We start from the raw sequence: 26772 nt of genomic DNA on the forward strand, positions 1-26772 counted from the left end.
AGAAGAAACACAAAACAACCACAAGGACACACACAATAACAACAGAGACACAAACTGACAACAAAACAGACAAAGGAACTACAAATACACACAAAACAACTACAAAGACATAAAAAATGATTTAAAAAAAAGACACTAATAGACCCCTAAGAGAAACAAAATGATTTAAAAAAGCCACAAAACAACTACAAAGTGATGCCAAGCAACTATAAAGAGACACAAAACAACCACAAATATACCCCCAAGAGAAACAAAATGATTTTAAAGAGATACAAAATGATTGAAAAGAAACATAAAACATCCACAAGGACACAGAAATATTAATTAATTAGACACAAACTGACCTTTAAACATGCACAAAATGACAACAAAACATGCAAAAGGAATTTCAAAGACACACAAAGCAACTACAAAGAGAAACTAAATGACCTAAAAGAGACAAAAAAACGACACAAAGAGATGCCAGGGTACGACAAAGAGACACAAAATATCTGGAAGGAGAGACAAAATGGCCAAAAAAGACACAAATGTAAACATAAGAGAACCAAATGACATAAAATAGACACAAAATGGCTACAAAGGGATGCCAAGGAACCACTCAGAGACACAACAGCTATAATAAGAAACAAAATGGCCCAAAAAAGACAAATATATCCCTAAGAGACACAAAGTGACCTCAATAAGACACAAAATTACCACAGAGACACACAAAACCCCAAAAAGATGCTGAAAACTACAAAGACACACAACAACAAAAAGAGGAAAAACCAGCTCAAAGTCCATGGCTCTTGCTCCTCTGTGGAAGGGGTGGTTTGGCCTTGTGCATGTGTGCACCCAGGGGGCCCACTGTCACATAATCCACCCATGACTACTATGAAAAAAAGTTTAAGATACATTTATGTCATAAAGATACAGAAGTTTTGTGTTTTGAATAAAATAATTAAACCCCAGAAACAGCATCTGCACTTTAACGTTCCTTTGTTTTTATTGTTTGTTTTATCTTTTTTGATTTAACTTCCACATCCTGTGTGTTACTGTGTATTTTCTAATAAATGAAGCCCATTATGACTTGCTTAGGACTTGGAACGTGACTTGGGACTGGAAATGCAAAGACTTGTGACTTACAGACAGTGAGTTGGTTCCACCTCTAGACTATACTGCTTCACTTAATGAATAATGTCCGCCTTTTTTGGATTCTCCGTTCACCATGGAGGCATATGAGAAAAAACAACATTTTCTCAAGGTAAAACATGGTGAATAATTGATTTACAGATAGTCATTTTGCGGTTGAAGTATTCTTTTATTCCCAGTTTAATCAGTTAAGTATTAAAGCAGCGGCAAGTGTGAGCACAACACCTGTTAGTGTTATCATTTCTGGTGATTTGTTAATGTTTAACATTCAGTCAACTTTCAAACTCGCCTCCTCGGTCAGCGCCCTGGCAGGCAGACCAGAACCAGCTGATAGCAGCCCTGATATTGTGGTTTTTCAGCTGCTGTTGATCTCAACATCATAAGGCTGTAAATATGTGTTGGCGGGAACGCTGTGGCATCAGGTGTCAGGTAGGAAAACTTCAAAGTAGCAATTAAACTTCATGCTTTGCTTGATTTTCCAATTTTCAGTTTCATCATAGTTTTACTTCCTACACAGGGATTAACTTCTGAGAGTTTTGGATTTCATCTGTTGATATGATCTGTACTTTCCCTCACATGTAAGAAATGTCAGCTGCTCCTCATGACTGCAGCAACGACACCTCGCTCCCCATGTGCTGTGAGTCGCACACATGGCACTCATTGCGTTGCAGACTCATGTTATTGCGTGCTCCTCTCCTCGGCTCTTTCTTATTCTGAATCTGCTTCTTCTTTTCCTTCTTGTTCAGATGAGGAGTCGGCAGGTCCACTCGCTGTAATCATCATCCCTTCTCTGTTGGCTCTGAGCACACTTTTAGGAGTGGCTTTGATTTTATGCAGTCTCCATAAGAACAAACAGAGACATCAGAGCACCTCAGCTCATTTAACAAATGGTATGAATCTGCAATAACTATATATCCTCTGTATAAAACTGCTGAAAAATGCTATAAAAATCTGTCCTTTTTCATCCGCACTGAGAGCAACGCCAGGTGCTAATATATCTCTGGCTCTCAGTAAACCTGCATCTACTGTTGTGTTTTTTAACAGGCCAGCAGAGTGTATCCCCGGCTACAGCTGCTGTGAGCACTCCAAAGGTCCAGGCAGCTTTGTATCCCTGGGAGATCCCTGAAGAGTGTGCTCTAGAGGGACTAGAGTTTTGGCAGACAGGTCGCCATGGCCCCATTTGTAAAGGTCTGCTGAAGAAGAGAGACGGAGCCTCCTCTGCTGTGGTGGTGAAGTCTCTCCGAGGTACAGCATGAATCTGTCATAAGGCCAAGATGAGCCGAGCCTTTTGTGTACAATAACAGTTGAAAATATGTGGAGAGATCACAGAGAGAGAAGGGCAAGATAGACATTAAAGGTTCTGCATGTAACTTCAGAAAATCCTTGTCTTTAGGGACACCTCTCTCTGAAGCTGTCAAGTGAACTGCACACAGCATTCTCCATGGCCGCAAGCAAGCACCTACACCAGCTGCAGCAGTAACTAACATAAGGCTGGTTGTCATCATGTTGATAGAATACTGGAAAATACATTACAATCATATTTAGTAAACTGTTGCTAACTGTAATGTACCTGTATTTCATTTGGACCACTGGCTCCATGACACTAACTAACTTGCCATTTGCAAATAACTTTCTTAGCTAACATTACAAAGCAACCAATAGAGTACTTGAGGGATGATGTTTTTTTTTTTTTTTTTGTAGGCCGATGCGGAAGTTAGCATCATTTTGGTTCCCTTGTCCAAGAGCCTATGGGATTTTTTTCATTCACATTTGTATTATTGTAGAAAATAAGCTCTGTGACATACAAAAATTTAAGATAGTGAAATGTTTTGTTCAGCAACAAAATCTACACAGAAGCGTATGGGGTGCCGTTTGTAAAGTGTCTCACGCTGAAAATAACATCAACATTTTGCCACATTTAGCTTCAAACAATGTTTAAAAAAGCATTGTGATTTTTTTAACGTCACCTTTTACCACATTTACAGCAATATTTGTTAACTTAGAAATATATTAAATAGTTAAATCTAAATATTAAATGTGGCACCTAAATGTTAAATGTTAAATCTAAATATTAAATCTAAATCTAAATGCTAAATCTAAATCTAAATCTAAATGTTAAATCTAAATATTAAATCTAAATCTAAATGCTAAATCTAAATCTAAATATTAAATCTAAATCTAAATCTAAATGTTAAATCTAAATGCTAAATCTAAATATAAATATAAATGTTAAATCTAAATATTAAATCTAAATCTAAATCTAAATGTTAAATCTAAATGTTCTGGGTGAAACTAAATATTTAGCTAATATGCAAATTCACACTGCCGGTCACCGGAAGTACCAAAATAAAAGCTCGAGATGGTCAGACTGTTTATAGAATCAAATAACGAATTAAAACCAACTTATCGGGGGAAATGGACACTTGAACATACATTAGCGTGAATAATGACTACCTAAAATAACAAGAAACGTGTTTGGAGAAATTTTCTTTGATGTGTACTTTGAGTTGTTAGTGTCCCTTCTGAGCGGAATCACCTTGTTGTTTAAAAATACTTCCAGGTAGAAAACCAGCGGAGTTTAGCTACATATATATATGCACATCTCACGTTTTTCACGTCACTGTATCACCGGTTAGAGTAATCTGGTGTTTGTAAAGCCTACAAACACTATGACTGAACAAACATTACTATCACGGGCTGAAATTAATAACATGGTTATCGTAGATAACTAAGATATCCGCTGGAAAAAAATATTTTTTTCACGGACCGTTTAAGAGTTAATGAGTCATTACAGACACTGCTAACGGGGCTAAGAACTGACGGTTGTTAGCTTAGCTTAGGTTGTTAATCCCTCCGAAGGGACACTAACAACTCAAAGTACACGTCAAATAAAATTTCTCCAAACACGTTTTGTTGTTATTTTAGGTAGTTATTATCACGCTAATGTATGTTCAAGTGTCCATTTCCCCCGATAAGTTGGTTTTAATTCGTTATTTGATTCTATAAACAGTCTGACCATCTCGAGCTTTTATTTTGGTACTTCCGGTGACCGGCAGTGTGAATTTGCATATTAGCTAAATATTTAGTTTCACCCAGAACATTTAGATTTAACATTTAGATTTAGATTTAGATTTAATATTTAGATTTAACATTTAGATTTAGATTTAGATTTAATATTTAGATTTAACATTTAACATTTAGGTGCCACATTTAATATTTAGATTTAACTATTTAATATATTTCTAAGTTAACAAATATTGCTGTAAATGTGGTAAAAGGTGACGTTAAAAAAATCACAATACTTTTTTAAACATTGTTTGAAGCTAAATGTGGCAAAATGATGTTATTTTCAGCGTGAGACACTTTACAAACGGCACCCCATAGAAGCGTAAATGCAATTGCCAGAATTAAAAAGCGACATTAGGCCACCAAAACAAAGCTTTAAAGTCATATTCGGCATGATGATGTTCTATAGTCTCATTTAACTACTTATTAGCAACCTTTTTTTTAAAAAAAATTTTAAGACATGAAGACTTCTTGGATTATCGTAGAAAATAAGCTCCATGGCAAACAAACGCTTCTGATCGTTAAAAGTTTTGTTCAGCAAGATAATCTACACAAATGAACACCACTTTTATAATATTTGAAGCCTAAATTCAATCGCCAGAGGTAAAAAGCTAACGTTAGGCTATAAACAAACTACACCACAGCTGCATGACTCGAGTCTGTAAAGCCAGGTATGGCGTGATGACATTCTGTCGTTTCATTTAGCCACTTGTTAGCAACTGCCTTTTTTAAGAAACATAAAGCTTTTAAATTCACAAGTGGAGTATTTACTGATGTATTTTATGTCCTAGGACAAAATGTGAAAGTCTCTTAAGCCCTCATGTCAGGCATCTAATAGGAAACCTATTTTAAAACCCATTGACTTCGAGATGAGGGAACCAGGAGTGCTAAAATGCTAACTCATCCCTAGGTTTTAGGATTCATGCGTGGAGCACTCTATGGCATTTCCATGTAAAGTAGCAGCTAGATGGCTAACCTTAGCTTGGGCTGCAGCTAGCTTGTTGGCCACCCAGTTAGCTGTATGTTAGCCAAGCTGTGTGGCTCTGGCTTTGGCTGCTTCGTTGCTAGTACAGTAATTTGCAAACCAGCACGGGATTCTGGATGGATTAGCTAACATCATCTACATAATACAGTATTTTGCTACTTTTGCTAGCTAGCAATTTGTGGCCGTTATGAAGCAAGCCAACATTAGCAAACATTAACTAGCTAAAATTGGACTTTTTTCACAGTGTGGTGGGCATTGCAATCATGATATGGGGCACTTAATTTGATGACTAGCACTAATGAGACAAGAATTAGCTAGTATGCCCTGTTGTCCTTCTGTTTCACTCCCCGCCACTCAGGGATTACTTAGCCTGGAGGAGAGCAGACAGCAGCTCTGGAGATGGACCTTTAGTTAGCGGTTGTAACAGCTCAAATTCAGCCAGAAAAAACCTGTGCACGAAAGTCTATCTCGTGGCTGCCACAATAAAATGTATACGGTAACACCGCATGTATGGACTCTAATGTGGTGGGTGCCAGTAGTCTGTTGATGTTAGCAAACTCCATATCTAAGCTAACGTTAGCTACTGTTGCACACTGTGGCGTTGTAGTGGGGCTGAAGCGAGATGTAGCACACCGTTGGGAGAAGTTTGCATTGAGGGCTTTCTGCCCCTAAAGGGATTTCTTGGTGAAGGTTAATCACATCTTTTGGAATTTCCCAAAATATTTGCCCTGAGTTCTTCACATAGCATCAGTCCACGGGAACTGCCCATTGGTTCGACAGCCCATTGGTTCGAAATCCCATTGTTCCGACCATATTAAACTCATTGTTCCTAAGTCCGTTCCAAAATCATCATGATGCCCTGTGGTTAAGGTCTGGTTAGGCTTAGGCACAAAAAACACTTGGTTAGGGTCAGGAAAAGATCATGGTGTGGGTTAAAATGAAAAAGAAAGTGGCAAACACATAAGCCTGAGCCTGCTCCACCTCAAGCCGGTTCGTTCAGCACCGCGGACAGTCGGACTAATGGGATGTCGAACCAATGACATGGACCCCAGTCCACAGGCTGTTAAGGGCAACCGAGGAAGTCAGGGAAGGTCTCAGGTTTTAAGTTAGGTTACAATCTACTTGTCCATTGGCAAAAAACAAATCAACTTTAATCAATCAATCAATTTTACTTATAAAGCCCAATATCACAAATCACAATTTGCCTTAGAGGGCTTAACAGCATACAACATCCCTCTGTCCTTAGGACCCTCGCAGCGAATAAGGAAAAACACCCCCAAAAAAACCCTTTAACAAGGGGGAGAAAAAAAAGCATTAAATGTAAAATGTTACACCCAGAACCTTTAAGATACGGTATATTGTAATGATAATCAATAAGGTTGCTTACTAACTCTGTTATTAATCTAACTCCACATAGATGGTCCCAACCGGCCTGAAGCTAAGGAGTTTGTGGAGTGGGTCCTGTTCCACGCCAGAGTGTGTAAACATGAGAACGTGGTGCGAATGTTGTACTGTCAGACCAAGCGTCTACCCATGTATCTGGTCTTAGATGCCTACAGCCCAGGAAACCTCCTTCACTTCCTCTGGACACTCAGAAATGTAACGGTGGTACACAGCTTTGATTTAAACCTGAAATGGTCATACCTGCAATCTCCAAGTCCTAAACTCAACACTATGACAAACTATCTTCCCTCTAGAAGAATTCCAATACTGTGGATCCATTGCTGAACTTCTCTGAGACGTCAGTGTTTCTGGTGGCAAAGCAGGTTACAGCTGGCCTGGTGAGTCACTTTTTGTACACTAATTATTCCAAACAAACAACTAAAATGAGCTATGTTTAGATATCTTGCTCGCAGGTCATGATCCAGATACCAATTTCCCCCATGTTCCTCTTGAATTTTGAATGAACATCTCAACCAATGATTGATATGTTTGGCCGTAATTGGCCCCTCCCTTAGGACTACCTGATGTCCCAGCACAGGCTGGTGCATGGTGATGTTGCTGCCAGGAACATCTTAATTGGCCCAGGCCTCTCAGCCCGGGTGTCTGGCCTGGGTACGGCATTTGGAGGACGCAGATCGGATCCACCAATTAGGGAGAGGGCAGCAGAGGTGCCTCTCAAATGGCAGGCTCCAGAGAGGATCATGATGCAGCTCAGTATCGACAGGAGTGACGTGTAAGGGCAGAGTTATGGCTAAGGAAGCGAAACACACAAAGCAACCAGAATTATTATGAGTCAAAACATTTGTTAACATTTTCTCTTTTTTGTAGGTGGTCATTTGGAATCTTACTGTATGAACTGATCACCTTAGGTAGGGCTGCATGTTCCATTATCAAGTCCATTCTTTAAAGGGACACTTCACCCCAAAATCAAAAGTACATATTTTTCCTCTTACCTGCAGTGCTATTTATCAGTATAGATAGTTTTGGTGTGAGTTGCTGAATGTTGGAGATATTGGCCGTGGAGATGTCTGCCATCTCTCCAGTATAATGGAACTAGATGGTACTCAGCTTGTGGTGCTTAAAGCGCCAAAACATACATTTGAAAAATTCAACAGCAATGAATCTTTCCAGAAATCATTACCCGTTAACGAAAGATAATCCACAGACCTTGTTGTGAGCAGTTTGATGCGGGAACTATTTTCTTTCTACCAATTTTCACCCACCAACCATATCACTGTACCGAAGGAGGTGTGCATCTACTGCTAGCTCACCTAGCACCACTGAGCTAGCTAATGTTACAGCTCAGCTGAGTAGGACGCCGTTAATGTTTACATCTCACTCTTTCACAAGCACAAGCCTTGATCTTGCCCATCATTAGTAGCAGGAAGCGTGCATCTGATGTCAATATTAATGGCTTCCAACTGAATCTGAGCTTTAACGTTTAGCTTAGTGGTGCAGGAAATGCAGGCTTTATACAACATGTTCCTGCAGGAATATGATGTGAATCATGGAGAAATTAACTACATCAGCAATCCGTGCAGAAGGAAATTAGCATCTACTCATTCATGCAAGGCATTTAAGGCATCCTCCTTGGCTGACCTGAAACTTAAGCTAGCTCCGTGGTACTGAGTAGATGCACGCTTCCTTCTGTGGATGTCAAAGTTGGTGGATATAGTTTCATAGAGCAGAATAGTTCCTACATAAATCTACTCACAACAATGACTGTGGATTATCACCATGCTTTCTGGAAAGCCACATTGCTGTTGAGTTTTTCGAATGTATTTTTTGATTTTGGTGCTTTGAGCATCACAGGCCAAGCGCCACCTAGTTCCACTATATTTGAAAAAAGAGCTCACACCAAAACAATCTAGATTTATTATGGGTAAGAGGAAAAATATGTGGCCTAATTTTTATTTTGATGTGAACTGTCACTTTAAGCAATCAGTATTTGTGTCTTTTCATATCCACATTAGCATCTTTTAATTTAACAACTTCTACTGCAGTACTGACATATCCTCAGCATCACATTTTACTACCATAATAAAAAATATATTTCTTAAAGAATACTTCTCTTCTTTGTTTTTATCCCAGGCTCTCCTCCGTACCCTGATCTGGAGCCTCTGTCTGTGCTTCCAAAGCTACAGGGGTCTTATCGAATGAAGAGACCAGAGAACTGTGGAGGACCTTTGTAAGTAAACACTTAATGTTTTGAGTACACAAGTGCACTAAGTGTGTTCACACTTCATGGTACAGAAAAATGCAGTGTACTACTGACACACTTAAAACACTTTAAAGTTGAGAGTGGAATGATGGACACTTCTCGCCCTTGACAGCCGCCATCTTTGTGATGTAGCAAACTTGTCAACTTTTGACATGGCTAGCTAACGTTAGTATTCGCTAGCTAGCTAACTTGCTCCTATAGTTTTGACGCACATTTTAGTCAGCATTGATGTTGTGGTGTAAGTTTGCTTTATGTGTGGGTGAAGATAGCAGTCAAACGTTGGCGATAATAATCCACTATTTGTTTGCAATTCACAGTTTAAAAAGAAGACAACGAAGAACAACAGGTGGTTAAAAAAAAAGCTGTTGTTACTTCCGGTAGGTGCAAAACGGCAGCACACTACCCTGCTGAAATTAGTGCACCATGCAAGAATATAGTGTCCTAAAGGAAGCATGCAATTTGAGACACACTCATGGAGTAATATACTGTCAATTGGTGTAGCGTTAGCAACTGAGTAAACTTATACTCATGAAAGTTGCATTTTCATTTAAATGCTCTTGAGCTTTTACAACAAAGAGTCACTTAATATACAGGAGTATATTGCTCAAGACATTTTGGGAAACAAGATTTTGTTGTAGAGATTTAGATGAGATTGACACCACTGTCACATCTGTATATATGAAGCTGGCTCCAGCTGGTTAGCATAGCAAAGTGCAAAGACTGGAAGCAGGGGGGACAACTAGACTGATCTCTTTCTAAAGGTTAAAAAAAAATCCACCTAATAGTACATCTAAAACTCGCTGATTAACACACTCTCATTTGTTTAATCTGTAGGCTACAAAAACCAAAGTGGAAAACTCATAAAATGGTGGTGGGCGAATTTAGTTACCTTTGAACTGAACCAGACTGCCTGTCTTTATGCAAAGCTAACCAGCTGCTCGCAGTAGTTTCTAACTTCAGACGTGAGTGTCATCGGCAACGAAGGGTATCTATGAAAAGGTCAAACAACTCCTTTAACACAGATGTGTTTGAAATTTCTTCTAGGTACGATCTGATGAAGTATTGTTGGATGTGGAGTTTCAAAGACCGACCTGCGTTCTCGGCCATCATCAAGCTGTTGGAGGCTTCACAGCATCTGGCTTCTACCAAAGACATTTGTGTTCCTGAGGTCATTGATGTATTTGAGTACAACAGAAATGCAGGACTGCTCTCATAGGCTCATGTGCTACCAAAAGCGACAAAACCCACTAACCGAGTATTGCTGAATTTCTACTATTAAATACCAGGGGAAAATGGGTTTGGTGGGCTTTTTTGACCTTCATTTGAATCCCTCACACTGTATCCTTAATCGATGCCCTTTCAGTGAATGAAAGCCTAAAATGTCAGGTAGGTACAGAGTCACCTTACTCTCCCTAAGCTTTTTCTGCTCAAAAGATATGCACTGTCAAATATGTATGGCGAGGGGACAATCAGTGGAAAAAGGAGGAAGAGGACCGACAAATCCACCTGGGGCAATTACACCCCAGGAAAAACTGGAGGAGGTCGCAATAATGTGCCATTTAATGGAGGCAGGGTTGTAGACGGTGGTGGTCTATAAGGCCGTTAAATGCATCATGACACGTGGACGGAGGATTATTTTCATGTATTACTGGTGTGTTCTGTTACGCCATTTTTTAAATGGCTGTTGACTCCTACTGTCCCAGGTGTGGTGAGAACCCAGATGCAGCACCACAGACAAGAAGAAGTTTGTAATGGCCATTGAGTGTAACAACTAGAAAGGTCACCCTCTTAGCTTGAGGCCTCCTGAGGCACAGGATCAGTCCAAAAAGCTTCTGCAAGCCACGCCGAAGCAGAAAGCAGGAAAGTCTCTAGCGTCTGCTTGATGCACACACACCAGACAGTTCAATCGTGTGCAGTGGTACCGTGAGGAGCAGACAGTAGGTTGGTCGCGCCAGGCGAGGAGTCAAGGAACCAGCGGTGACGATAAGAGGATGGCAGAATGTCCAGCCCCTTGGAGAAGTAATCCATAGCACAGGAAACCTCAGGCAGCATAACAGGTAAACTCACAAAGTAGAATCGACTGACAGTCTCTCCACACAGCAACAGGAACCAGGCAAACAGAAACCAGGAACATGGAAGCAGAATTCTTGGTCAGGGATAGAAGTCTGAGTGGTTTACCGAGGAGCAGGCGAAGCAGGAGAGTCAGAAACAGGCGAGGTCAGCAACAACAAAGCAGTCTGAGAACACTTGCTGGAAAGTCTTGCATTGACTGACAAAGAACAATCTGGCAAGGAGAGTCTGTGAAGCAGGAGTCTTTATACTGGCAGAAGTAATGATCCACAGGTGAGAGCAGTTGGCTTGATGAGGTGGGTGTGGTGGAGAGGCAGGGTTAGTGGAAATTTACTGGGTTAACTGAGAAAGTGGTAAGTATGGCAGGTCGACAGTGCCCACTGTGACACCTATGGTTGTATCTCACTTGAACTACACTACAATGCCCCCATGATCTCCGGTGGTGTTGCTTTGTTTTGTCCGTGTCTGTAAATTATAAGAAAACATGCACAAATATGAATGAAATGAATGTTGGATACAACAAGAAGGCTCCATTCATGTCCGTATACGTATCTAACGTTGGGATTACTCTTACTCCTGAAATGACCCTGTAGGTGACCTCTGACCCCAATTCTGAAAATTTTAGTACAACCCCGTTGTCCCATATATATATATATATACATATATATATATGTAAACCGTTTTACAGTAAAACATTACTGTGATGAATTAATGACACTGAAAACAAGTCGTTTCTTTATTACCTCTTTATTGCCAAAAATATACAGACAGTAAATGTAAAAGCACAGATTTTATTATTCATTAAGATTTTCTTTAATCATTGGGCAAAGTAAAGTGTTTGTATCTGTAATGCTCTTGGGATGCATACATTACTGTGACTTCACAGTTTGAAAACCAAAGCACCCACACAGGAAAGCTGAATGTACTAGAGTAGATTTGTGTTCAGTCTGTGTATGCACCTTACACTGTAGATTCTAATCAGATTAGTCATTAGAGCCATGCCAAGAACCACAGTGGGTTTAGATCGATATCAGAACCAGAAGACATGAACCTTTGTATTAATTTTCTTGATTTATAAAATAGTGTTTTAGTTTTCCCTAGAAATACTCTATCAGGGAGGCTCATTTAGATAAATTGCTAACACTATGAGTTATTGCTTATGAGAGGGTTCAAATCATTAAAATCACTGAACTAAAACTGTGAGTGAAAAAGGACCCGTCTACAAAAAAAATGATGTCCCTCAAACTGAATATTGGCCAAGTTAAAAATTAGCAACACACTTAAACTCTCCTTCCTTGTGGGTTTTTAAAGTTTCACCGCAGCTCTATCACTACTGGTCCGGTGCATTTGTGAGCACAGCCAACATCAACTGTAGTGCAATGTTACAACACCAGGCAGAGCTTACAGTGAGGTGATTTCTTCCCCACTAGGTGGCAGGAAAAGCAGGATTTGCAGCCTGTGTGTTGTCGCTCTTTGAGGGCAAATTCACACTGAATCACGAGGCAGAAAACTGCTGCTGCGGTGCCATTTACAGGTTGCAATGTCCACTCGTGTTCCTGACTCCGCCTGCAGCACTGATGTCACTGCTTCAGCCGTAGTCAGAGGAGTACTACGAGATGTGATTCAGTGTGAATTTAAACTACAATGCCTCTTAAAACAGAGGCAGATACATACAATGACTGAATAAAATGACGCAGAAGAAATATGGAAATCTAACGCATTGTTTCTCGGACAGAGCCACAACTTGGCAAAAAGCTAAAAGTCTGGAAAAACTAAATTCACACAAGCCAGAGTCAGGGTCAGTTGACTTTCAAGTGAACTTATTGAAAACATACATCTACTCTAATCATAGGAATGACTGCATCATCATGTTTGAATGGTTCTTATTCTGAGAGGGGATTTGAAAGAAACATCCTGACCTGAATGAAAGTGAAGTGACCCCGACCCTGATACAAACATTAGTCGTTAACACAAGACTGATCATAGTGCCGTATGAATGCCCAATACTGTGTTCTAGATTAACCAGAAAAGACATTGGAAATCTTGTTGTATATTCATAGATTAAATGCTTTCCCTTAATTCTGTAGCACTCCAGCACTAATTACTGCTCAACACTGTGGACATCAGAATAAGTGATCTCCTGTGAGATTACAAAATTAAACATTGTAGAAACCAAATTAGAAGCAAAAATATATGAGAGATCAATGTCATTATTTAATTTGAAATTTCTTTTCGTATTATCCTGTGAGAAAATGATCTCACCTGCTGCTGCGTGCTCACAACATCAATGAAAGATTGGATTAATACCGAAGTAGGGAGATTACATAGGAGATAAACCTGATGAAAATTGAGTTTGCGGAACAAGCCATCCGACCTCAGTAAAAATGCAACAATTACATAAAACGGCATGAAGGTTAATCATTACTAGTAACATTAAAATGTCCTTCCCCTCCCTCACTCTAACTGTCTTCAGTGTGGGTTCTGTCTCAGAGGTGTCACGTTAAAATAAAGGTCAAATAGAGCCAGCGTTCGCCTGTGGAGCATGAGCATGTTCAGCTTGGATCCTCATGACAGAAGGGAGCAGCAGCAGTCTGGAAGCCTCAGTTCACCCGGATGGGTCAGAGGTAAACTATGTGGGAGTTTTGGGGCACGGCCAGCGCCCATTTTACACTTTACTGCTCCAAAGGGATGTTGGGAATAAAATGTAGGAGACTGACCACAGCAGGTAGTACACGCATGCAGGGGGGAAGGAAGAGCAGAACACCATGATGACCCCTGGAAACAAAAGAAAATAGAAGTTGAGTGTTAAAGAAACAGTTCACTCCAAAATCAAAAATACATATTGTAGTGCTATTTATCAGTCTAGATTGTTTTGATGTGAGTTGCCAAGAGTTGGAGATATCAGCCGTAGAGATTATCTCCATTATAATGGAACTTGATGGCACTGGCCTGTGGTGCTTAAAGCGCCAAAAATTACAATTAAAAAACTCAACATCAATGTCTCTTTCCAGAAATCATGACCCAGTTACTCAAGATAATCCACAGACATTGTTGTGAGTGGTTTCATTCAGGAACTAATTTCTCTCTACCAAACTACACCTGCCAACTGTATCACCGAGCAAGAGGGAAGCGTGCTATATAAAAGGCTTAGACTCTTAGAAATGGTTAATGATGATTACTACTGACATGTGCTGGGCATAGATGACGTATTAAAAGTTAGCCTTTCGTTGTGTGGAAAGTGAGTGAGTGTAATAGTTGAGCCTGCCTTGCCTCGTGGTTTGGAGTCACTTACCAATGACAGTTAACATCCTTCCTGTGTAATCCATTGAGTCAATGATGGAACGCAAGTGCCTGTTGCTTCATTGTTATGTTCGTATTTTCTAAGTGTAAGAACACATAAGTGCGCAATGTGCTAAGAGATATCCCAGTAGTGCTGCAAAGCATAGACTGTCATTGACAGGAGGAAATATTACGTTAGTTACTGTTATTTGGCATACGTTTAAGACAAAGAAGTACCGTTTATGCTGTTGTGAAAACTGAGACTAATAGCTGCTCCCTGTGAGGACAAATGTCTGTTATGTGTGACACCATTATAGTACCCTCATTTAACCACAGGGTGTTGCCATTGTCCCTTGTTACTTTGTTAATAGATAAAGTTTTTTTATTTCTCTGAAGTGTAATATTCTCATCTGTATGTAACTTCAGGTCACTGTTCTGTTAAATAATTATTTAATGCTTATAGATACATTTATCTTTGAAAAAGTTTTAGTTGGTTAATTTGATATACTGTATATGTATACAGGCATTTTTATTTAGGCCTTACAGTAGATTATTATAACTTGTTGTCAACTGCCAGTACCTAATGGTGATTTATATGTTAATCCAGACTGATGACAATACTGAATGTTAGAGTTCTTCAGTAAATCCTGTTGGGAAACAGTGCAGTTCATTCCTGTGTTCTGACTGACACACCATCCTGTATACTGTCAAACCCTAGACGAACTAGCTCTGCTTAATTACCGTACAAACACATACATACTGCTAGCTCACCTAGCTCCATTGAGCTAGCTAACGTCATAAATGTTTACATCTCAGTCTGTCACGAGCATGAGCCTATCGGTCATGAATAGATGCACTCTTCACTCTTGGATTTCTTTAAATGGTCATCTGCTGCAGGCTCACTACTGCCAAGTGTTTACATCAGGGAAAATCCTGACTGTTTATGTTTTTAAATTTCTTTCTGATATAAGATCTTATTTCCTGCTGGAACATTGTGAAGATTTTGGTTTGGAAACTTTTATAGGTGATTTTTTTTTCATGGTAGAAAATCTATACTCTGTTATAGTCATTCTCTGGCTGCAAGTACACTGCTACATGTAGCTACATGCTAGTGTCAGTGAACCAGGTAATCTTGGCTGCTGATGTTGTTAATTTCTCCCTGATTTTAGATCACATTCCTGCGGGAACATGCTGTAGGAAGCAGGCATTTACTACTAGCTCACTTACAGCACCACTGAGCTAGCTAACGTTACAGCTGAGCTGAGGAGGATGCCAGACACGTCTCATCCATGAGTAGATGCACGCTTCTTTCCGCACAGTGATATGGTTGGCTGGTGTAGTTCGGTAGGAGGAAAATAGTTACTCACAACAAGGCCATTGGATTATATTGAGTAACTGAGTCATGATTTCTGGAAAGACACATTGCTGTTGAGTTTTTCAAATGTTTTTAGGGACCATGGAGCACCACAAGCTGAGTGCCATCTAGTTCCATTATATTGAAGAGAAGGCAGACACCTCTACAGCCGATATCTTCAACACTCAACAACTCACATAAAACAATCTCGACTGATAAATAGCACTACAGGTAATAGGAAAATATGTATTTTTAATTTTGGGGTGTCTATTTTAATATGAAAAGCAGCTGCATGTATTGACAGAAAAAAACCCTGAACCGATCTACATGGCTAGATATCACACTACATGCAGATGATAAATGCTGTACCTGAAATTTGTATTTGCATTCTAATTTGAATGATACTTATACTTTACTTACATATGAAACTATTACTCCTGATAGTTAAGGTCTTGTCCAAGAGAGAAGTGAATTATACTTTACCTCCAGCATACACTACTTTCTTCCAGGCCTGGGACTCCAGCACTCTGTCATGGGGATAGAAGTTCTGGCTGATCATAAAGAGGATCATGGCCACTGCAATGACCCGCAGCATTGCCAGGTTTCCCCCTGCCAGCAGAGAGGCACTGGCCAGGATGGCTGAGGAGTAGATGCAGGGCAGGCCACGGTACATGAAAGGAATCCCTGGTGACCAAACCAGAACACATCTCCACTTCATCCTTTAAATAGTAAGCAGCATACATCAAACGATAACAAATAACTACATTTTTGGAACTTACCGCTTGAGAAGAAACAGAGGCGGACAAACACGGACAGGACATAACACACGCACAGGATGTTGTCCAGCAGGTCAGATGTCCTTAGGAGCAACGATGTGGCGATCCCGAATGTTGTGAAGTCAGCGAAATCATCAAGCTTCGCACCTGAACAGGACAAGGACAAATGTGAACACTGATGTGGCGCTGTGAGCATCACAAGAAGATAAAGACAGACAGGTAGATAGGTAGGTATAGATAGATAGATAGATAGATAGATAGACAGGTAGATAGGTAGGTATAGATAGATAGATAGATAGATAGATAGATAGATAGATAGATAGACGGACAAGTAGATAGGTAGGTATAGATAGATAGATAGATAGATAGATAGATAGATAGAAAGGTAGATAGATTGATAGGTAGATAGATAGAAATGTAGATAGGTAAGATAGGTAGAGAGATGGAAAGGTAGATAGGTAGATGAGTAGATAGAAATGTAGATAGGTAGATAGATTGATAGGTAGATGGGTAGATAGAAATGTAGATAGGTAGATAGATAGAAAGGTAGATAGATGGATAGCTAGATAGAGTATTCTGAACCATCGGCTTTAGAAAAGCTACCAGCAAGCGCCAGCTGTTCTGTTACTAATCTATTTCAATGTGACAGTTTCCTGGTCAAGAGTTTACATTCTATTAAAGTCACTGCAGATATGTTATCATCTCTCCAGTACGGTCTTTGCCAGTGTTACTGACACATGACAGCGGGTGGTGTACGTGCAAAATTTTCAAAGTGGAAATTTCACTGTCAGCCCAACGACAGGCCATTCTACAAACAACATTCTCCACTGCCGCGTCTCTTTATCCCTCAGGAGCACGGAGCATGTTTTCAGCAGATGAGGATGAGGTGATTCAGGCCACGGGCTCAAATGACCGAGGTGGAATTCCACAGCCCAGGGTCAACAATTTTAGCAATTTCAGATATGCAGAGAACCCAAAGCAACGGGATAACAGAGACAATTGGAGCGTGATCCCGTGGAATTAGGCTGCTTAATCAGAAAGTGATTGTTCATTTGACAAAAATACATGGGGGGGGCACAACAACATCCACCTGCAAAGTCATGCAGAAAAACCCTGTCGGGACACAAAGCCCCCTGAAATGTGCAGCCAGCGGTGTATTGTGATGCACCTGGGAGCTATTTTGGGCTTCGGAGAAAATGTGAACTTTAACACAGGAGGCTTGTAAAACAGCTATTTGTGCCTCTTGGTTTAATATAAACACTGCTGTGATCCTCTGAAAACAAGCCACAGTGCTACTTTTTATAGGCTGTGCATTAGCATTGGATGTTTGTTATTTAATCGGGAGGCTACAGAGGAGCTGTCATGTCATTCACACTCAAATCCCTGAAAAGTGTGTAACGTCCTTAGAAATATAGTAAAAGAAATTGATTTGATAAAGTTCAAGTTACATCACATTAAATATGCATGGCTCTGCTGTTGGGGACTTTGTAAGACTATCCAGAGTATTTCAGGGGCTGAGTTTCCTTTTACTGGTTCCCTTTGTTTATGACTTTGCGCAGCCAAATTAGAAGGTCCGGACAAAGGACTGTGCAGCGAGCCCTGCCAACAACACGCCAGCTGAAGTTCATCTTTGGTAAGAGCTACTGACCACAACAGTCCACTTACCCAGTGCAGAGCAGGCATCGAGTCGCCTGGCAACTGCTCCGTCTGCCAAATCCAGCAGGTAGCCAATCAGAACCAGCCAACATGCAGCATGATGGTGCCTGGACAAAAACAAGTGAGTGCTAGGTTTAGCTATTTGATGACAGCAACCCGTTTCAAAGGGTAGAATATTTGAAGAGTCTCCACGGTGCAGGAGGGCTGAGACTGGTGCTGGGAGGATTGCAAATAGAGATAAAGAATCGTCATTCTTCCAGAGAAAATAAATCTTAAGATCACACTTCCTGACAGTGGCCTTTTCATTTTCTTACTAGAACTTTATCAGAAGTTCATCTGGTAAAGACAGAGCTCTGTTATCATTACAAGCATTACTTAATGTACGGTGGCCCTGAGAGGCAAAACACAACAACACTCCATGAAAAAAACATTGTTGGTCGTAATCATTGTTATCTTTTTTCAGTTGAAAAAACGCATTAAAAATTATGATAGTATTAAAATAATAATTTTAACAACAAGTAAGGACTTGCCTATGGTTTCAAACTTTTAGTAAGTACGGTGGCCCTGAGGGGCAAACCACAATAACAATGTATAACAAAAACATACCACTGGTCCTACTTATTGTTACCGTTTTTTCAGCAACAAACAGAAAAAACAAACAAGAAGAAGAAGAAGAAAAGGACAATAAAAATAATAAAATAAATGAATAAAATATAAAGATTTCCCCGTGGTTTTAAGAAAACTAAACAAAACAACAAAGAAACATACTTAAAAAACTTAAAAAAAACAAATAAATAAATAAATCAATTAAGTAGTAATAAGTAGTAGTAAGTAATTAAGTATATATATATATATATATATATATATATATATAATTTTAAAGTAAGGTGTTACCTATGGTTTTATGACAAAATTTTCGTAAATATTTTGGCCCCAAGGTAAAAAATATGAGTAAAACAGAAATCACATCAACAAATTATTTTTCTTGTACTGTTTTTTTTTTTTTTTTTTTTCAGTATTTTTTTAGTATTTTTTAAATTGGTTTTGTGAATCTGTTGTCTTTTCTGTTTTGGTGATATGTATTGCTATTTTTTTTGTTTGTTTGTTTTTTATGTTTTGGTGATATTTTTGGCCCCTCAGGGCCACAACAATGAATAAAATTTGAATTCAAAAACCTATGGTACTCCTTACTTTTTACTGCAGTATTTTAATTTATTTATTTCTGTATGTTTCTGACAGTAAAATCCAGTAACAGTGTGTTTACTCACCCGTTTAGACCGCTGAGAATGGAGGCCATGCCCATGACCATGTTGGCGACTGACAGAGCATTAGCTGCATTTTTACGTGCAAACTCTTTGATCTGGAGTCCCGTGGCTTCATCACTCAGAACGAGCTTGTTGGTACACTGGAAGAGACCTGAGACCACACGACAACAGCAGTTAGTAGTTGTCTGTGTCAGGTCGATAACCTCTGCTGTGCTAAAGCTAAAAGCTAGATCCCTACTATGATCCTGTCACCATTCCCTTTTCATGAAGCTGTTTGTGTGGGAACAGTTTAATAACTATATCCCAGTAAGAGTAAAAAAAAAAAAAGGAAGTAATCTTAATGCTTTACAGTCATAACAGAATAATATTTTGTACCCCATCTAGTGGGAATCCATACTGCAGGATATGATAGTAGGCCTATATGTTTGCATATGTGTGTTCCTTTCTTTTACTACATTTAAATCAAAACTTTAAAATTGATTCCCCTGTCCAATGTAAAAGAAGCATCACTTACCAAGACGTATGTTTATTGGACGGAGACCGACTTTACGATACAGTCATCCACTCTCAGATCACTAAAATGCATTTGTTACTGTACATTCGTTCATTCGCAGCCTACAGCATGCAACATTACAGAGTGCCTCGTTATCAGCCATAGCTATGCAATTAACATTATCATCTTAACTGTTACAAAATAAAATAACAGCATGCAGTAAAGTTCAGCATCAGTAGATAATATTTACACATAAAAAAAAAAAAACATGACAAGGATACATGTCTGAACAGGATGCATGTGAAGTGTTAGCGCTCAGATGTAATCTCATAAGGGGACAAATACACACAGATACTGGTGTGGGGAACAAGCTTTGAACATTTAGGGAACTACCACATACACCACTGGCTATAGTGAGAGTGAGTTGGACCTACTGCATTGACACATACCAGACGTGAGATCAATTAGCCTGATTGAACGTAGTGACCCGAGACAAGGGCATGGCAGCAGCACTCACACAGCTCACTGTTGAAATCTATTAATACCACTGCAGCCTGGGCTTTAACCGCGAGCGTGGTATGAAGATAGATCTACAACCTCCCCTTGTTTAATTTTTTGGGGGTTATATCGCCAATTGTAATAGTTTCATTTGTTTACAGTCAACTTAACTTGATATCTTTACTTTTTTAAAGGCAAAATTTGCAGTATGAACGATAGAAACGCTGCATCTCAGTCAGCAAGATGGAATGACTGCTGACACTGCCTCGCTCCAGCCAAAACCTGCCTCTGCCCCCACAAAGCTGTGATGTTTTTTAATGAAGTCCAACAAAGAAATCTTTGTTTTCTATTTCTGTCGGCCTCCTCCCTTGTGAGTTTATTACTTTCTCTCAAGTCATAGTACTGTCCAAGACAGAATGCACAGATAAATGACCTGCAAAAGTTTTAAATATATGTTTCAGTGTTGCAGTAGCAACCCTTAAAGTGTTTTTCACCCTGAACTTCCTGTGATTCCAAAGCCAGGCGAGTTCAAGAGACTCTTCATCTGAAAGAAAACAGCGTATGAGACACAGCAAAAAGCCAACATGAACGTGCACTTTTACTTGACAGCAGCATGCTTTCCATTTCTCACTTTGGATTGTTTTTTTTAACAGATTACAACCTGGCATTTGAATTATTATCATTATCTGAAAACTGATCATGGGTTAAACACAGCACATCAGTTAACGCAGATAACAGCCTGCAGTTTGTATGAAAATCATGTCATTGCCAAATGATTAATCAGATTTATTAACTTGAATCAAAGTAAACATCATCAGAGAGCCGCACATGTGCATCATAATCAGTGAGGTTGCAGATCTGATGGTGAAGTTTGACTCTAATTCACTGTCTTGGTCACTGGGATAAAGCCAGAGCCAGACACACTGTCAAATTCAAGCAGGTCTCTATTTCTGGATTGCTGCCTAATGACTGCAAAGCATGATGGGAAGGCTCTTGTTATGTAATACCCTGCTATGTTACCTGGTAACGAAAAAAAGGACTCAACAGAAAACAAGGAAACCAAGTCATAACAGTGGATCATCCAAAGTGAACTAACTGGACAACTGTAAACTTCACTGTGTTTTATGATAATCCGATATAGCACAAATAAAAATGCAGTTAACATACAGCAGTCATACATTTGATTCTTTATGTCCTATTGGATGAGGTTTGTGAATTTGCAGTATGATTTCACAATATATGAGTGAATAGTTACAGTTACTGGTGAAAATGTTGGTGATTACAAATATATTCTTTTCAGCAAAAAAGTTTATAAATTGAATATAATATTTAATCTGTTGCTTTGCATTGTCGTCTTTTGACACAGCATATTTCCTGGTATTTATCAGCTTTATTGCCCAGTTTAAAACATTTGTTGGAAATGTAATCAAATAAATTACATCACACCGTTGAAGACATTAAAATAGTTACACTACTTTGATTTTTAAATGTTAAACATGCTAACTAGTAATCTGTAATCTGTGCACATAGCTGTACATATTTTCTATGTTTACTTTTTTTCTACTGATGTATATATGGTAGTTAAATTTCACACTTACAGCCTCAGCACAGTGACAATATATATTTTATTTTTAATATTTTTATATTTTAAGTACTAATGTTTAACACTGTAGAATAATGCACATTCATTGTTTAATTTATTTGAATGTACATTTTCATTTCTATTTTATTTTATTTTACTTTATTTCATTTTATTTTAGCTTATTTTACTTTATTTGTATTTCTCTTTATTTTATTTTATAATATTTTATTTTATTGTATTTCACTTTATTTTATTGTATCTCACTTTATTTTATTTTATCTTATTTTACTTTATTTCATTTTATCTTGTTTTACTTTATTTTATTTCGTTTACTTTATTTCATTTTATTTTATCTTATTTTACTTTATTTTATTTGATCTCATTTTACTTTATTTTATTACATTTTCCATTATTCTTTTTTATCTTATTTTACATTATTTTATTTTTTTATTTCACTTTATTTTATTCAATCTTATTTTGTTTTGTTTTATTATTATTTTTACTTTATTTCATTTTATCTTATTTTAATTTTTTTTTATTTCACTTTATTTTATTTTATCTTATTTTACTTTATTCTATTTTATTGCTTTATATTTACATACTTTTATTTAATACTGTTGTTCTTACTTATAATTCTCTTTTCTTTACATCAGAGCGGCTGTAACAAATAACAATTTCCCTCAGATCAAAAAATATTTCTGATTCTGTTTCTGATTACATTTTAGCACTGAATACATCTGTACTGTGATAATGAGCTATTTCTCTCACATCATGGTCAAATAGAAATTAAATTAAAGTTATTATTTTTACATTCCATGTTATTTAGTCGGAGTGTCTAACTCCCTCAGCACATCCATGGTTGTTTTCCTGCCTAATTTGATCCAAGCAGACCCAGTCTTTAATCTCTGGCACCCATGCCCATGTACAGTAATCCAGATTATCAGGTAAGATTGAGAAACAAGTACATACCAGAGGAGGGAGTCAGGAGGATCATGATTGTCTCTGGCTCACAGCGTATCAGCTGCAAAATAAAGAATCAGACATGCTTCTGCATTACATACATGATGCTGAGCTGTATATACAAAAGAATGATATTTGGAAACGAGAAATAAAAATGAACTTCATCATCGTGTCACAAACAGTCCTTACTAAGATTTGAGGTGATCCATTCTGGAAACTATACGCCCACGTGTTAGGTAATGTGGGACGTCAGGTAAAATGGGACAGATAAGGTTTTACATGTTGGGCTCTTTAGCCACCAGTCACTGAGCATGTTGTTACCACAAATGTGCTTTATATGTGACAATAATTTTTCATTGGTATTTTAATTGATAACTAAGATGAGCAGAGCAGAGGTTAAAAAAATCATTGGTTGATTTTATTAACTCTTTGACTTATAATTAAAATATTTTCACAGTGTACTTTACTATTGATTGGAGAGGGTTTTAAGTGAGTGCTGCGTTCAGGCGAAACCAGCATGTTTTTAGGCTGTCGGACAGCATAAAATCAATTATTAATTGTTTTTAAAAACACTGTAGCATAACGCACATTCTATTTTTTTATTTTAATGCACATTTTTATCGTATTTTTTTTCAATTGAATATATTTTTTATATTATTTTATGTTATTTTACTTTATTTTTAAAAAATTCAATTAAAATGGGGCATATTCTAAAGGTGAAAACAGCATGTTTTTAGGCTGTCAGACTACATGAAATCAATTGTTTTATTTATTATATTTTCATTTCTTTTTGTCAGCCACAATAGCCAAGAATTAGCCAACATTGTTACAACCACGCATATTTATTGTAGACGAGTACTAGTGTTAAACACCGTAGCATAATGCATTCTGTTTTTTATTTTTTTATTTTAATGTACATTTTCATTTTTTTAATTTTATTTTACGTTATTTTACTTTATTTTATTTTTTACTTTATTTCTAAAAAATCATTTTAAACAGGACATTTTTGAAAGGCGAAACCAGTATGTTTTTAGACTGTCAGACAACATAAAATCAATTATTCTATTTATTGTAATTTTATTTATTTTTGTCAGCCACAATAGCCAAGAATTAGCCAACATTTTTTACGACCATGCATATTCATTGTAGACAAGTACTGGTGTTATGGCATCAAGGAAACAGGCAGCAAATTAACAGGGAGAGCATGGCAGAGACGTTAATGGACAATAAGGTTACATGACCTATTTTATGAATGATTGAATGGACTGAAAAACAAAAAACAAACACCACTGTCCCATTTTACCTGAACATGCCATCGCAGTGAGGTGAGAGTTCTTGATGAGTTTTAAGGTCTAGAATATTTTACTCGGGAACATATTTTCTTCATAGAGAACAATACAAATAACACTTAAAATAGTATTAAAAGTTTTCACGGTCATGGATTTGGTCATGTGCGTAACACCACCCCCCCCCCCCGGCCTCAATTATCTTTGCTTTTATTTCTTCAGAGAGCACAGTCTCAAATACATAAGCTCCTGTGTGTGGCATTATTCAGCCCTCAGTGATCTCTGATGCTTTCCAAATGTTATTCTGCCTCTTAAACCACTTGCTGTGTTACAGCTGCTCAGCGGGGGCCTTAATGCGCAACGATTATCCTCAACACCACGCAGCCAACATCTCTCCGCACAAAACCATCAGCACATGCATGATAATAACCGATGATGTAAAGCAGCAGGTGGATGTTTGGAGCTGTCAAACATCCCAGCATTTCAAAGAAAAGGCTGCAGCAACTGCGTCACAGCCTCCACAGAGCCTCGAGTCATGCACAACAGACCTAGATCATATCCTAAAACACCTCATCACGACTCTACTGAAGATGCAGGTGCCGCACAGACATGAAGTGCGTCTCATCTTACCTGAAAGGACCTCCAAAGATTACAAAGTCTACACAAATCCAATGATGGAGACGTCTAAACGCGCGCAACACGCCGAATCTTAATTATCTTTCCTTCCTTTTATCTTTTTTCTTTTTGTTCCCACGCGGATTAATCTCTGTGTCACTTAATCTGACTTGTGTGTTTTGAACCTGCAGCCTGTCAGCAGCATATACAGAACATATGGCCGTTTACCTGTCAACTTCACAGCCGCTTTTTCAGGCGCGTCCTTTTAAAGAGCCCAGGATAAATCCGCTGGAATATTCCACCGGAAGTGACGCCGCCGTCGCCTAGATTTTTCTAGCCTGTAATATTGTTGGGCAAATCTTTTACGGCTGTCAATGTATTGGAGGTGATGTGAGGACAGCAATATTAACTGGAGGAACAGGACCACTTTTTTGTGTTTTAAGAATCCGTTGATGAATTGAAGAATTGTTGAAGAATTTTGTTGATGCATTCAAACAAAAGCTTTATCAGAGACATACTGCTGCTGCAAACATCTGTTTCTCAAGTTCTTTGATAGGCCGCTATTATTATTATTATTATTATTATTATTATTATTATTTTGAGGTAGCCTATATAAGGAGATTGATGGTACGTCCATCAAAGAGCAGAAGGTGGTTATCATGTCAGCAACATTTTTGCCTATTCATGAATATCGACAAAAATAATAATGATAATAATAATTCACTGTAGTTCTACACCAAAAATAAGTAAACTTAAATGCACCTAAAATAAGTAATAGCAAGCAAAGCAATATTCATAAAGATCTGAAATTAGAAACATCATATATCAATGATATCAATCCACGAATTTAAGGACATCATAAAGAATGTGGTGACAGAGACATGGTGACACTCACACATAACAAGACACATAAGCAAAAACAAGACATAAGCACTATTCATAATACAATGACATCACCACATAACCAAAAAACATTAACACGTACTAAACAAAAGTACCACACAAAACACAACATAGAACAAAGCACACAGCCACAAACAAAAACACAAAAGCACATAAACAAGGACAACAGCACACATGCACAATTAGCAAGACAGTGACGTCACCATAAAACCAAAGCACATTACAGATACTGACGAGCAGTTTTGAAGCAGATGCCCTCGTGCTGTCCGAGGCCTTAAAGTTCATTTATACTTCTGCGTTGAATCAACGCCGTAGCTACGGCCTGACATGCACCTCTCCAGAGTTGGAACTACGCGTCGTGGTGACACAGACCTGTCTGTTTCTGTATACTGACACCATTCCCCTCAGTGGAAACTAAGCTTGTATTTACTTTAATTTCACAGATAAGAAATAATAAATTGTGAAGACAATAAAGCCTCCACAAAAATAGCATTTTATCTTGTGTGTGATTTATCCTGGCTTCATATGAGCAGAGGAAAGTCGCTAGGCTAATTTATACAATGTAAAATGCCATAGACTTGTAGCTCAGTGGTGTTCATTATATCTTTATTTTCTGATAATAACTTCAATTGTTCTTTGTCAGTTTTTGACGACAAAGGACGGTCACGCCTCCCTAATATCAGCTGATTGACAGATCAGCTGATAAAGATGCCTCACAACCACTACCAAGTGACACTTCTGAGGAAGGTTTCTGCCAAAACTTGTCACGGTATGTAACATCATAACATGCCTGAGATAAAAAAAAACAACTAAAGTCATTGTCTGAGAGGAGGACAGATGGGCGGGGCACCGAGAGGGCTTTGGGTGGGGTTGTTTGTGGGTCAAGTATAGGTGATGGCAATGCCTTAGCTCCCTCTTCACCGTGACAGACTGGTGCAGCGCCTGAAAATATGCACGCTGGACTCTGGTCCTGGCTTATCTACTTTTATGGTGTCTTGTAAACCCATGCCAGCTGGACATAATTCTGGTGACACAATAATAAACACAATACATTCATCCATACCATAATGTTCCCTGAGTGTTATTCCCACTGATCTATTGTGGTATAACACAATTTTCTCTTGCATAAACACACAGGTTGGACACCAGATATATTTCAACCCTGTCTCCTAGAAATTACTTAACATGT

The 26772-nt window shown here is 38.4% G+C and overlaps 2 protein-coding genes across 8 annotated transcripts; one reads left to right on the forward strand and one right to left on the reverse strand.

Moving 5' to 3' along the window:
- Positions 1 to 1403: 1403 nt before the first annotated feature.
- si:ch73-206d17.1 (tyrosine-protein kinase STYK1) lies at positions 1404 to 12072 on the forward strand. Of its 3 annotated transcripts, none has more exons than XM_049580726.1 (10): positions 1404 to 1560; positions 1649 to 1768; positions 1878 to 2021; positions 2176 to 2376; positions 6600 to 6781; positions 6880 to 6963; positions 7141 to 7358; positions 7454 to 7494; positions 8717 to 8813; positions 9891 to 12072. In XM_049580726.1, exons 2-10 carry the CDS (start codon positions 1717 to 1719, stop codon positions 10060 to 10062), a joined length of 1191 nt encoding a protein of 396 aa, XP_049436683.1. In that variant the 5' UTR covers positions 1404 to 1560; positions 1649 to 1716; the 3' UTR covers positions 10063 to 12072. The 3 variants fall into 3 exon arrangements, with proteins under 3 accessions (XP_049436683.1, XP_049436685.1, XP_049436684.1); XM_049580728.1 differs by having other exon boundaries at positions 6883 to 6963; XM_049580727.1 differs by having other exon boundaries at positions 1405 to 1560; positions 1715 to 1768.
- On the reverse strand, positions 12021 to 25044 carry tmem269 (transmembrane protein 269). Of its 5 annotated transcripts, none has more exons than XM_049580734.1 (8): positions 24909 to 24966; positions 22789 to 22840; positions 20732 to 20781; positions 19250 to 19397; positions 17991 to 18088; positions 16329 to 16472; positions 16033 to 16233; positions 12021 to 13691 (listed from the first exon to the last, which is right to left on the reverse strand). In XM_049580734.1, exons 4-8 carry the CDS (start codon positions 19288 to 19290, stop codon positions 13582 to 13584), a joined length of 594 nt encoding a protein of 197 aa, XP_049436691.1. In that variant the 5' UTR covers positions 19291 to 19397; positions 20732 to 20781; positions 22789 to 22840; positions 24909 to 24966; the 3' UTR covers positions 12021 to 13581. The 5 variants fall into 5 exon arrangements, with proteins under 5 accessions (XP_049436691.1, XP_049436692.1, XP_049436689.1 ...); XM_049580735.1 differs by lacking the exon at positions 24909 to 24966 and adding an exon at positions 24696 to 24902; XM_049580732.1 differs by lacking the exon at positions 20732 to 20781 and having other exon boundaries at positions 24909 to 25044.
- Positions 25045 to 26772: the final 1728 nt, after the last annotated feature.

Source organism: Epinephelus fuscoguttatus, linkage group LG7 (assembly GCF_011397635.1).
Source record: "Epinephelus fuscoguttatus linkage group LG7, E.fuscoguttatus.final_Chr_v1".
Taxonomy (NCBI): Eukaryota; Metazoa; Chordata; class Actinopteri; order Perciformes; family Serranidae; genus Epinephelus; species Epinephelus fuscoguttatus.